Source organism: Spermophilus citellus (assembly GCF_964194105.1).
Source record: "Spermophilus citellus genome assembly, chromosome: 3".
Lineage (NCBI taxonomy): Eukaryota > Metazoa > Chordata > Mammalia > Rodentia > Sciuridae > Spermophilus > Spermophilus citellus.
This window is the reverse complement of record NC_138184.1, coordinates 47,041,672-47,053,920: the sequence shown is the minus strand read 5'-3', so window position 1 is coordinate 47,053,920 and position 12,249 is coordinate 47,041,672. Positions and strand designations below refer to the sequence as shown.

The following is a 12,249-nucleotide window of genomic DNA, read 5'->3' as shown; positions in this document are numbered from 1 at the left end:
ATGTAGCGTATCTGATAATTAATGAAGCAACTATTTTGCCCTCTTAAATCATTTCTTCAACTCATGTATCCAGAAAAATGTTATTTATACTTATCAAATGTATCATTGAATAATTATGAAATTAACCTACAATAGAAACACCTTTCTATTGTTTTTCTGTAATTAGTTAACTCACCTGATATCTATCAACCATGAGAAATGCATAGGATTCTGAAAGTTCCTTATCTAAACGACCATCAGACTTCAGTTCTCTTCGCTTTTCTGCAAACTAAATGAAATTGAATCTGTAAAAATTCCTTAGCATATGACTGTTTGGTTAAACAAAGAGTTAAGAATTATTTTCCATGGAATCCCAAACTCAACAAAGTAGAAATTACTTTCTTCCCAATTTCTTTTCTTTTATATTAAATAATTTTTTTTCTTCCCAATTTCTTTTCTCCCTATTTTAATTGGCTCTTACCTATAGAAAATAGTCAAATAACCCATCAATTTTAACTAAATTTCTACTAAAAATCTAGCATATTCCAGTTTTTTACATGTCAAATATTTCTAAACATCTCATTTTCCTAAATCAAAACTCAAATATCAAATCTGTACATGAAACTTAGGTTCACTGTCTAACATGCTCAAGTATTTCCCCTTTGTTCATACTTTTTCACTAAGAATTTCCACTAATGATGTTAACATAACCCAACCAAGCAACTGTGGAACAAAATGAGCATATCCTTAAAATACACACACATAAAATTCAGTTATCTTCCAATTTAGACAGTTAAATTAGTATGTACTCAAACAGCAAAAAGTCATACTATAAGCAGGGCTTGGTGTCACATGCCTGTAATCCCTGTAATTAACTTGGGGGGCTAATGCAGGAGAATCACAAGCTCAAGCCCAGCAATGGGCAACTTAGTGAGACTGTCTAAAAATAAATAATAAGGGTTAGGGATGTAGGCTCAAGTAATATAAACAATACCTATACTAAAGACTTATAAGTTATTTCATATAATGCCACATTAATCAGAATTTAACAGAGTAGATAAACATCATACTATAGCAACAATGTTTAGGAGGGAAAAAAATCATACCATTTAAAATCTGTTTACCCTTCTGTAATTTAGCCTTCTTAAAAGCTAGCATTTCTAGAGAAAAGGTTTTCCTAGGCTGGTAATTGGTGCTGAAAAGTCTATTACAAAAAGTACAAATTAAAACATACCTCCTTTTCCAAAAGCTCATTATGTATCAAGCAAGCACGTTTGTAGTTAAAATTTGCTACTGAAGTTGGTTCGAGGTAAGATGAATGGAGAATATTTAAAACATCTTCAAATTCTCGAGAGCCTGGTGTTAGTGGCTGGAAAAGTGCTACAATAAAAAACATTTATTAATTTTAAAATTATTTCATCTCAAATGTAATTTCTACTTTTGAGGTTTTGTTACTCTAACTTAAAAGTGGAAAAAAAGCATCAAGGTTATTTAATTGATATACAAGAGATATTAACTCACTGAAGAAATATTGAAACCAGTTGGCTAGACTGACCAGTTATTCAACAATAAGGATCTGCTCTTAAACACAAACAAGGAGGTTGCAATTTTCAAACCCTAGGAGCTACATTAGGTAATCTTAATTATTTAGATAGACTGTTATAAGAACCTATGCATGAACTTGACTTTTTCTAAACTATTTCATGTCATACTGAACTAGTATGTTTAGAACTGTTATTCAGCAAACTCAATGCTTACGCCATAAACACATTAAAAATGAAGACGTGTCTATAAAAGAAAGTGATGATATTGGTGCCAAAGTTGTAAGTAGCACAGCATATTGCATCTACATAGCTTTATTATCAACACAAAGTAGTATATTTATTTTGACAGCTTAGTAAAATTTTAAAATGTGGGTCTTTGGATTCAAACCTCAACACAAATACCAGACCAACCATATGCTAGTTTTAGTTTTGTGTTGGATACTGTATAAATGATTTAACTAAATAGCTCAGCTCCTTCATCATAAAATGGAGAACTCTTACCTGTTTTAATAGTGACTACATGGACCACATGGGATATGACAATGCATGAGTAAACAAAGGACAACATCTGTTACAAAGTACTAATATTTTACTCCCCATATTTTCAACCATTCTACATCCTATTTAATTTTTAAAACACTCAAGTAAAATATCTAATTTGTTCTTCAGGATTACCAACCTAATAACCTCAAATTTTCAATTTACACAACTTTACTAATAAATTTCAAACATCTACTCTATGTATATCCAATTTTCCTCAAACCAAAAGGAACCACTTTTTACTGTAGAACAATTCATAGAAACTATGTTATACTATCTTCTACCCAAAACACTTATATTTAATGAGTCAATAATGTCTATCAAAAGAGACTACAAATCAAAGTGTTCTGGGCTGGGGATGTGGCTCAATCTGTAGCATGCTTGCCTGGCATGCGTGTGGCCCCGGTTCGATCCTCAGCACCACATACAAACAAAGAAGTTGTGTCCGCCGAAAACTGAAAAATAAATATTAAAAAAAAAATTCTCTTAAAAAAAAAAATGAAAGTGTTCTACTTGTACACAAGCTCTAAAGTATGTCATCTGGCAGCTAACTTAACTGTTTTTACTGTATTTTCTACATATGGTTATTGAATTACAAAGGGCATAGTGTTAAGTGATATATTAACAAACCATGTATATATTATAAAAGTGTCTGTAAAAACTGTAGTTTTCAAACCAGGCATTGTGGTGCATGCCTGTAATCACAACCACTCAGGAGGCTCAGGCAGGAGGATCACAAGGTCATGGCCAGCCTGGGGAACTTGGAGAGTTCCAAGGGCTAGGGATACAGCTTGGTGGTAGAGATTCCCTGGGTTCAATCCTCAGCAACGCCGAGGGGGAAAAAAAAAAAAAAAAGGTAGTTTCTAATGACAAAATGTCATTATAAAGCGAATGGTAACCTACTTTGAGATTGCAAGCATGCAAAGAATAAAGTCAAATGGTTATAGTAATGCAATTAATAAAAATACTAAAAGCAAGCTTGAGGGGCTGGGGATGTGGCTCAAGCGGTAGCGCGCTCGCCTGGCATGCGTGTGGCCTGGGTTCGATCCTCAGCACCACATACCAACAAAGATGTTGTGTCCGCCGAGAACTAAAAAAAAATAAATATTAAAAATTCTCTCTCTCTCCTCTTTCACTCTCTCTTAAAAAAAAAAAAAAAAAAGCTTGAAAGTAATACTAAATTGAATAAGACCACGATTACTAAACACAAAGTATCCTATAATCAAATTTGCAGATGTACTGAATAACTTATTAACTGTAAACTCAATCCAGAGCAGAAATTATGGCTGCCTTGTTCATTACTCATCATATGCCAGTAGGTAGAACTGTGAGTGCTGCCCCAAGTAGGCTGAAGAGCTGAAATAAGTACATAAAGAAATGAGAATAAACTTTGTGGAGAGATTATTTTATACTGAATACAAATATAATCTACAACTACCAATATATGATTATCATTTAAAATTAAAACAATTCACTCAAATTCAATAATATAAAACAAAATGAAAGCTCAGAAAAGAGAGTAAGAGAACTACATTATCAAAATACAAAATATTTTAGAAAATATAGTAGGATAAACCAACATCTTATTTCTGTAACAACTATCTCCTACTAAGTTGTGAAAAACTTGGCAAGGAAAACAGCATGTGGAAGTCTTTATAGGTTTTCACATCCAAAATGGGCCAAGTTTCATTTTCAAAGTCAAGTTTATGCATAATTTTTCTGTTTCTCAACAATGACTTCACATACCTGTATCAAAAAATCACATGGCTTCAAATTTCTATGACATAGTCTACATGAAACACATTTATACCCGAACACTATTTATACCAATCTAATTATTAGTAAAAATTAGTCCAATTTGCATAAGATTGACATTTGCATAAGATTGACATTCTAATTTTCCTCAAAAAAAAAAAATTCACATAACTTCCAATTCATTCCAAAGCAATGTCCAATAAAGTTATGTCAAATGAACTCAAGTAAACTCAGTAAGGAAAAAATTCTTGCAAATAGAAATGCAGCAATAGTTGTATGTTTTTAGATCTAACAATAAATACTTGTGTGGGCATTTCATATTTCAAATGCCTCATTGACTTCACCAGTTAGGTGAGAGTTATATCCCCGATTTTGGTCCAATGATCATTTCAATCAAAAAAAAAAAAAATGTTCTAACTATTCTAAGGAATCCAAGTTTACAACTTGGTATTGGCAATATAGAAATTTAGTAATTTAGTTCATCTTCAGAACGTACATTTCCTGGTAGTCTATGTTATGTCCTTAATAAGAGATCGCTTAACACTGCAAATAACCTAATAAATGTATCTTGTCATGTTTAGTGTGTATGTATATTATAACCTCAATAATGGATCATTATTAAGACAATAACAACTATGTGATACTGAAGTGAAGAGAATATCTCCATCATCCATTTTCACTTAGAGAAGTAGGTATCCAATATATTATTCTCTGTATTCTGAAAGTAACTGAGTCTAATCATTACTAGGTCACTACCACTTTTCAGATACTAAGAGATTTAGAAGCATTATCCCATTTATTCACCAAACACATGAAGTTCAATATGTCTGTTCCTCAAACTCAAATAAAATTGACACAGGTAACAGCTGACTTAGCCCAAGGTTAGAGTTAATGAACAGGACAGGCAGAATTCAAATTCAATGACTCCAAACCACTGTAAGCAAAACAAAAGAGGCATGCGTAGGTAATCAAACTGTAATCTTCCACTGGGTCAAGAGCTGGAAAAATATGATTATTTCCTAACGTTATAGATCAGGAAATCATATAGGACATTTAGGCACAGGCAATCAGCTATAAAGAATAAAGAATCTGATTTCTACCTATTATGCTTTCTATCCTCTTATGTGTCTTCTTTCAAACCTCTTAAACATTCTTTTCTAATATTAACTTTCCTAGAGATGACAGGGCCAAGAGTCATAATACTCTATATGTCAATAGCAGTAACAAGAGAAGTTCTTCAACACACAAAACCTTGTTTAATTTCACTATGAGCATCTCAGAAAGATGAGTTGGCTTTGATGATACAAGGTTTCCCTACTGACAAACTAATTATCAGATTATTTTAAGAGACTGAAGAACACAATTTTGGAATGGTACTTGAAGATTTATAATTCAAAACAGGAAACTAATAGAATCAGAACTAGAATTCATATCTCCTGACTCCCATACTACAAAAGATATTTTTAATTGTTGATAACATACATTCAAAAATTGAAGGCTATATTCAATTTAAACAGTTGGCACAGGCACAGAGCTTATTTAAAAAAAAAAACATTAGTCTAAAAAATTACTACAGACATGTTTTAGACATGTTTTAGAAATGGGCCTTACATCTGTAAATCAAAATGGTTAAAGAGAGTACAGAATTAGGAATGAATACACTGTGGAAGTCAAGAGAAACCAGTAAGAATATGAAACTTTTTTGGGCTGAGGACTAGTTAAAGTAAATTTTACCTCTATTGTTTAGAATTTATAGGCAACTATCAAAAAAAGTTTTATGTGGGGCTGGAGCTGTGGCTCAGTAGTGATGACCTGGCACATGTAAGGCACTGAGTTTGATCCTCAGCACCACATAAAATAATATAAAGCTATCATGTCCACCTGCAACTAAAAAAAATATATATATATTAAAAAAAAAAAAAGAGACTCTGCCTGTTTAAAAAAAAAAAAGTTCTATGTGAATGACTAGGTTCTGCCTAAACTTTCCAGTTCAGGCTTATTTCTATATAGGGAGAGCTACAGTTCCCAGAATGCAGTCCCCCTTAAACTTCCTTAAGACTTGGCTGACCCAGCTACTTGGGAGGCTAAGGCAGGAAGATAATGATCACAAGTTCAAGGGTAGTCTGGGCAACTTAGCAAGACCCAGTTTCAATATTTTAACAAAGGGCTAGGAACCCTGTGGTAGAGCACTTATTTGCCTAACACATGGGAGGCCCTGGGTTCAACCTCTGATACCACACCAAAATAAATTTTTTTTTAAAAATCACACACAAAAAATACCATTACTCCCACCTGTCTACAGTGTTTTCAAAAAGATAATTGCAAGTTTCTTGAGGGAAAAGTTGGAGATTGGAAGGAAAATGAACCATCACCTCTACTGGACTAAACTAGTATAAAAACTGGCAGATGAGCTTCAGTTAATTTGAGATTCCCTTATCCCCTACAAAAAAAAAAAAAAACATAACGCAACATTTTCCAGAAAGTACTTCATCACTACTCCCCAAGAACTTTGTAGAAAAAACTGTATCAAATAAAAATACCAATTAAGGTGACTTTTAATAACTTAACTAAATTTAGAAAGAAAGATGGTGATTGTAAACATCTAACAAAATGCAACTGTAGACTTTGGTTAAATGTAAGGACAGTGCATCTTTATACTACAGAAAGTAGCTCAACCAATAAATAACACACATCAAAAACAGTAAAGTAAGGCTGGAGTTGTAACTCAGTGATAAAGCACTTGCCCAGCATGCATGAGGTCATGACTTCAATCACCAGCACCACACACACAAAAAAATGTGTGTACACACACACACACACATGCCCTTCTAGTCAACAGTTAGGTCATTCAAATTAGTACTGATTAAATATGTTCATGGCAAACACAATTTTTCCAACTCAAAATTCTCCAAGGTTGAATACATGTTAGTATTCTACATTTTAATGGGGGAAAAATGTTTTCCCCAAACATGTTAGACCAAAAACCAGCTCAAATCTTTGTTATACCATTGAGTAGTGGTAAGTACTCTCAACCTAGGTTCAAATTCCAACTCCACCATTTATTGGCTGTATGACAAGTTACTTCTCAATACTTTTTTCCTCATCTGTACAAATAGAATTGTTCAGATTTAGTTAATATAAAGTGCTTAAAACAAGGCCCATAATTTATTAAACACTATGAATTGCCATATATATTATTAATTAAATTAGAATGGTGTTATTTTGGATTTTAGGCTATTGCCAAGATCAAGAAAAGACAAGTTATACTCACATAGTATTTCCTTTAAGGTTTTTTTTTAATTAAAGTCCTAATCTTAATTTGACTGGAAAAGCATAGTTGCAAGCAAAGGTTTGTGATATTAAAATACAAATGCTTTTGATACAAAAAGCTCAAACAGGCATACCTACTGAAAATAATCTAATATTCAAAATAAACACTCAGATGTCAACTAATAATACCTAGGCAAATCCCACAGTGATACCTTTACAAGTCTTCCAGATAATACTAGAAATGTGAAACTAGCAGTACCTACCCTCTTTTCTTTATCAATATAAAGTTGAAACTAAAGGACTGACTTCTCTCAGCTTAAAATCCATGGTAGTAATAGCTGCTTATTTAATTTTTTAAAAAGTTCTATTTAAAGTGTTACACTATTTGAACAAATTCTGCTCTGTATAAATATTAAAACAAAAAAAATTACCGTTTTCACTAAACGTGAAAAAAGTATACTGTGAAGTATTTGCCTTACACACAATCCCCCTTACAGGTGAAAGGTTAACAATCTTTTACTTCAAGTGAAGACTGAAAACAAACTTCCCTTAAAATGACTCCAGGGAGAAAGCATCCAGGGTCTGTATTTCTGAATTCCTTAATTATTTTCAAGGGATGTATATTTTTCTCTGGATTTGGTTTATCTAGTTTAAAGACAACCACAGCGCCTCCCCACCTTTCAAACCAAAATGTAAAGGTTTCTAAGCCAGTATTTCAGTTCTAACAAAAGGTAAAAGGGTATGGTGGTTTATTCATATTATTAGACACTTAAAACCTAAGAGAGACGTCAAAATGATTTTATCAAGTTGGGAAAAAATGTTAACCTTCTACCCTCATAACTTGAGCCCATTTGAATGTACTTCTAAACTATTTTCAATCAACTGGCAATTTCATAAGCACCTAACTTTTCTCATATTGAGTATAACCATACCTCTTATCTAAATACACCAAAAGAATAGACTATCTTAATCCACATTCTAAAATACTATTTTAACTCACTTTGAAAGATTTTTCTAGAAACATTCCTCATGTTAATGGAAAGATTAAATTTGTCCACATGGTTTCTCACAGCAAGGATTTTCTTGGCTTTGTCATCCAAATAGAAATGAACTTTATCTGTACTGATAAAGGGCTCTAACAATTCAAGTTGTGCAAATGGAGCTGGTTATAGGCATGCACAGTCAAGATTCTAAATTTTCACTGATTTAAATAACAAAAAAGCTTTCTTCAAAAATTTTTTTAAAAATTCCTGTTAATTTCTAAAGCAAACGATATAAGACTGAATCTACTCGATCGGGCAAAAATGAGCGACTTTAAAGCAAATCTAGAATATCCAAAATTATTGGAAAGTCAAAAATAATCCCCTAATAACAGAAAACTTCAGACACTAATTTTATCTCCATTGTAAGTTTTATAATATGGCATTATGATTTAAAAAGGTAAACATAATTAATGTAATTGTTCCCATACTGGTATCAAAAACTAAGCCTGGACTTATTTAATCTGAAATTCAAAACCAAGTTGGAGACTCTTGGGCACAAGTGAACTTCTCATTTTTTTTTCTCCATAGGGAAGTTACTGCACCAAGAACCTACCTTCCCCTTCTTTTCAAATAAATACTGTTTGTATTAAAAAATTTTTAAAAACTATTACTCTGATGCTTCAAAGACAAGAAAAAAACCTATATGAAAATGAAGTGTGATGGAAAACAGCAGTGTGCATGGATCACATCTACTAATGCAAATTTCTAAACAAGGGAAGACGCTGACATCAAGCAAATTTCAAGTAGACACATAGCTGAAGAATTTTCTTAAGGAGAAACACTTGTGGTCCTCAGAACGCAATGGCCTTGGAGAAAGCCCCAGAATCCATGGCCATGGGCTATTTCCACAGTGAGACTTGTCAGAAGCATCTTTAGGAGGACACATCAGCTTCTCTGCCTTCAGGGGTTGGGAAGGAGGGGCGCCGAGCACCATCTTTCCTCTCTGGGAGCTGCAGCTTTACCGAGAGGCTTCAAACCTGAGCTACTTCCAACTTCCAGGGAGAGGGGGAGCAGCGGAGCGTGGTTCCACCGCTTTCCTCTCGCACCAAGCGCAGCTGCTGGGCGGCCGTGACAGTGAGGGGAGAGGCGGCTGGCGCTGTGTGCATGTTTACGTGTCTCAGATGGGTGTGGGAACAGGCGACAGAGAGATTCTAATGAAAAGATGGAGGGGAGAGAGAAAGAGGGGTTGGGGAGAAAGGGAGGCACCACCTTTCTTTTCTCTGCTCTTCCTGGGGATCTGAAAACTCCTCCTAACAGGCCTTTCGGGCTCTTCGGGGCCTTTGGGCAGTGCGGCCGCGCCCGTCTCAGATGACTCCTGAGGCTGCTCGTGGCTGAGGCTCTGGGCGGCCTCGGACGCCGTTGTCTCCTCAGGCCCCGGGCCGCTGCTGGGCTCCGCGATGGTGAGGCCGCCGCCGCCGCCATTTTGTGGGGAAGACTCAAGGTCCGGAAGCGCCTGCTTCATCTCGTCGTCTCCGCCGCCGCCGCCACTTTCCCAACTCGCGTCCGTCGGCGGAGAGGCCTCCGTCTCCGCCGCAGTCGCCATCCCGCCGGCGTGAGGAGCTCGGGGAAGCCTCTGCCCACAAGGTCGACGGACGTGGGGGGAAGGGGCGGCAGGCCGGCCTCGCCGCCGAGCTGCTCTCAGCCCACCCACCCCCTTCCCCCCGTGGCTGCGGACCGCGTTCCCGACCTAGCAGCTTCTTGGGAGCCTCAAAGCAGGCGCCCAAACGTGCCGCCCTGGCCCTGAAGCCGCTCCTCGTACGGGCAGTTCTTAAGCCGGCCCCCGCCACTCAACGTGCTCGCGTCGGGGCCGGGAGGGGGCGTGGCCTCGCGAGCTGCTCCGCCAATGGGAGCGCGGCGTCCGCCTCCGCGGGTGCGGATGTACCGCGCCGGGGGGCGGAGCTTTGGGGTGCCCGAGCCCGCCAAAAGGGGCGACCGCAACGCCCCGCGAGTACCTCGACGCCTCCGTGGACTTCGGCGTGCCTAGGCCCCACGGCGCCTCACGATTTTCCGGGTCCCGCTTTACAGGCGCTGCAGGAGAAGGAGGCGGGCTTGGCCTGGACCCCGGAACTCAGGGCGTCGCCCATCCGGCGTAAGACCGCCTTCTCCACCCCCAATTTATTTGGGCTTAAACAGGTTTCGAATAAGTGAATTGATCCTGATTTTGTGAAATACTGTATCCGGAGAAAAGTCCTCGAGAGGCGATAAGAGACTGAGCTACACCAATAAAGCAGCCGAGTTTCTGCACCCGCCACATCTTGCATTTTAACAGACTACCCCCACTCACTCCTCTCCCCTCTTTAGTCCCTTAAAGACTTGACTCAGTGGCGCGAACAAGCAAGCGCTGAATACCTGTGATCCTTTAATAAAATTTACACAAGTGTTAAGGGCGAGGGAGGCTGTAGGCTTTTTAACCCCCCCCACCCCCACTTGGCTTTTTCAGTTATTTATAGTAAATATAGTTTTTTTAAAACCGCACATTTAAAAATACAGCAGGTTGTAATATCCCTTAATACAACTTGGTAATTTAAGTAGAAAGACTTTTAGTTTCAACTCAGCATTAACTTATAGGTTAATATGAGTACAACCATTATTTAATGGGTGCTTTCTAGATGCTAGACACTAATTTACCCACATTACCTCCATTTAATTTTTCCAACAACGAACAAAGAAGATAGTATTTTGCCCCATTTAAAATGTGTTGCAAAACTTGGACATAATTAAAGAAAAATCAAGTCTTGAAGCCACGTCTATTTAACTCTAGCAGAAAGTACTTAAATATTGCACTGACTGCTTTTATAAGACCTAATCATTACAGCAGCTCTCCACTTTTATGCAATTTATGAATGACACAAGAGAGCAGACACTGTGCTTAGGATCTTCCAACAGCTGAATCAGGATTGGAGCCCAGATCTCTGAAAGGCTTTCTATCTCTTAAGGAGTCCATATACCAAAAGCAGTAATTATTATAAAACCCCTCTTATTCCTGTTGGGTAGTAGGTATTCATTCCCATTTTTCTGATGAAGCAGCTCCTGAGGTGCTAAGTTAAAAAAGAACAAGATGAATAGTATGTTAATGTTTGTACCCAAAAAGGGGAAATATATTTAAGTATATACATATCTTTGCATAAAATTTTGTGGAAGCCTACATGAAATGGGAAGTTTTGATTGTGGAAATGGATTGGAAGACAGATGTAGATATTTTTCTCGCTATATCGTTTTATACATGAAAGAACGAATGTATCAATCACTTTACAAATCCCATTTTAGGCGGGCGCAGTGGCGCAGGCCTGTAATCCCAGTGGCTCAGAAGGCTGAGACAGGAAGATCCTGAGTTCATAGCCAGCCTCAGCAAAGGCGAGGCACTAAGCAACTTGGTGAGACCTGTCTCTGAATAAAATACAAAATAGGGCTGGGGATGTGGCTCAGTTGTTGACTGCCCCTAAATTCAATCCCCAGTACCCCCCATCAAAAAAAAAAATCCCATTTTACAGAGGGAAAGAAAAGCATGCTGAGAAACTGTTGTCATTACTCATTACCTCATGCAAGAGTGAAACAGCAATCTTTAAAAGTTTTTTTTTAGTTGTAGATAGACACAATATCTTTATTTTATTTATTTATTTGTATGTGGTACTGAGGCTCCAACCCAGTGCCTCACACATGCTAGGCAAACAGTCTACCACTGAGCCACAACCATAGCCCCAGTAATATCTTTTTTTTTTTTTTTTTTGTAATGGTGGGCATTAAACTCAGAGATGTTGTACCACTGAGCTACATCTCCAGCCTTTTTATTCTATATTTTGAGAGCAGGTCCCTAAATTGCCCAAGCTGTCCTCAAACTTGCCATCCTTCTGCCTCAGCCTCTCAAGAAGCTAGGATTATAAATGTGTACTGCCACTCCTGGCCTAGTAACATCTTAATAATCATCCAAAAAGCCAATGTGGAGGTTTTAGAAGGGTCCCTGTGTTTAAATATAAAGGAATTATAAGCTTTGACATGCCGATTAAAACAATCAGAGTTATGGAGTTCACACATAGTAAAACCAAAAAGCATTAATGATAGTAATGTTTCAGTGAATGAAATCACTACTAAGATTTTATAGTAATAATAATCCTTGTCAT

General features: G+C 37.0%; 1 protein-coding gene and 1 long non-coding RNA gene across 9 annotated transcripts in view; one reads left to right on the top strand and one right to left on the bottom strand.

The window, feature by feature from the left end:
• TASOR (transcription activation suppressor) overlaps positions 1–10,465 on the bottom strand; it is a 44,888-nt gene extending 34,423 nt beyond the window's left edge. For 3 of the 8 annotated variants that reach the window (XM_081284906.1, XM_081284908.1, XM_081284909.1), the window contains exons 1-3: positions 9,341–10,450; positions 1,214–1,359; positions 176–268 (exon numbers count right to left, since the gene is read on the bottom strand). In XM_081284906.1, the coding sequence (XP_081141032.1) occupies positions 176–268; positions 1,214–1,359; positions 9,341–9,674 (573 nt within the window). In that variant the 5' untranslated portion in view covers positions 9,675–10,450. Of the gene's footprint in view, positions 1–175; positions 269–1,213; positions 1,360–9,340 lie in introns of all 8 variants that reach the window. The other 5 variants (XM_081284904.1, XM_081284903.1, XM_081284902.1 and 2 more) reach the window with 3 other exon arrangements.
• On the top strand, positions 1,366–5,326 carry LOC308644146. Its single transcript, XR_014020909.1, has 2 exons — positions 1,366–3,070; positions 3,254–5,326. It is a non-coding gene; the product is annotated as an uncharacterized lncRNA (long non-coding RNA).
• Positions 10,466–12,249: the final 1,784 nt, after the last annotated feature.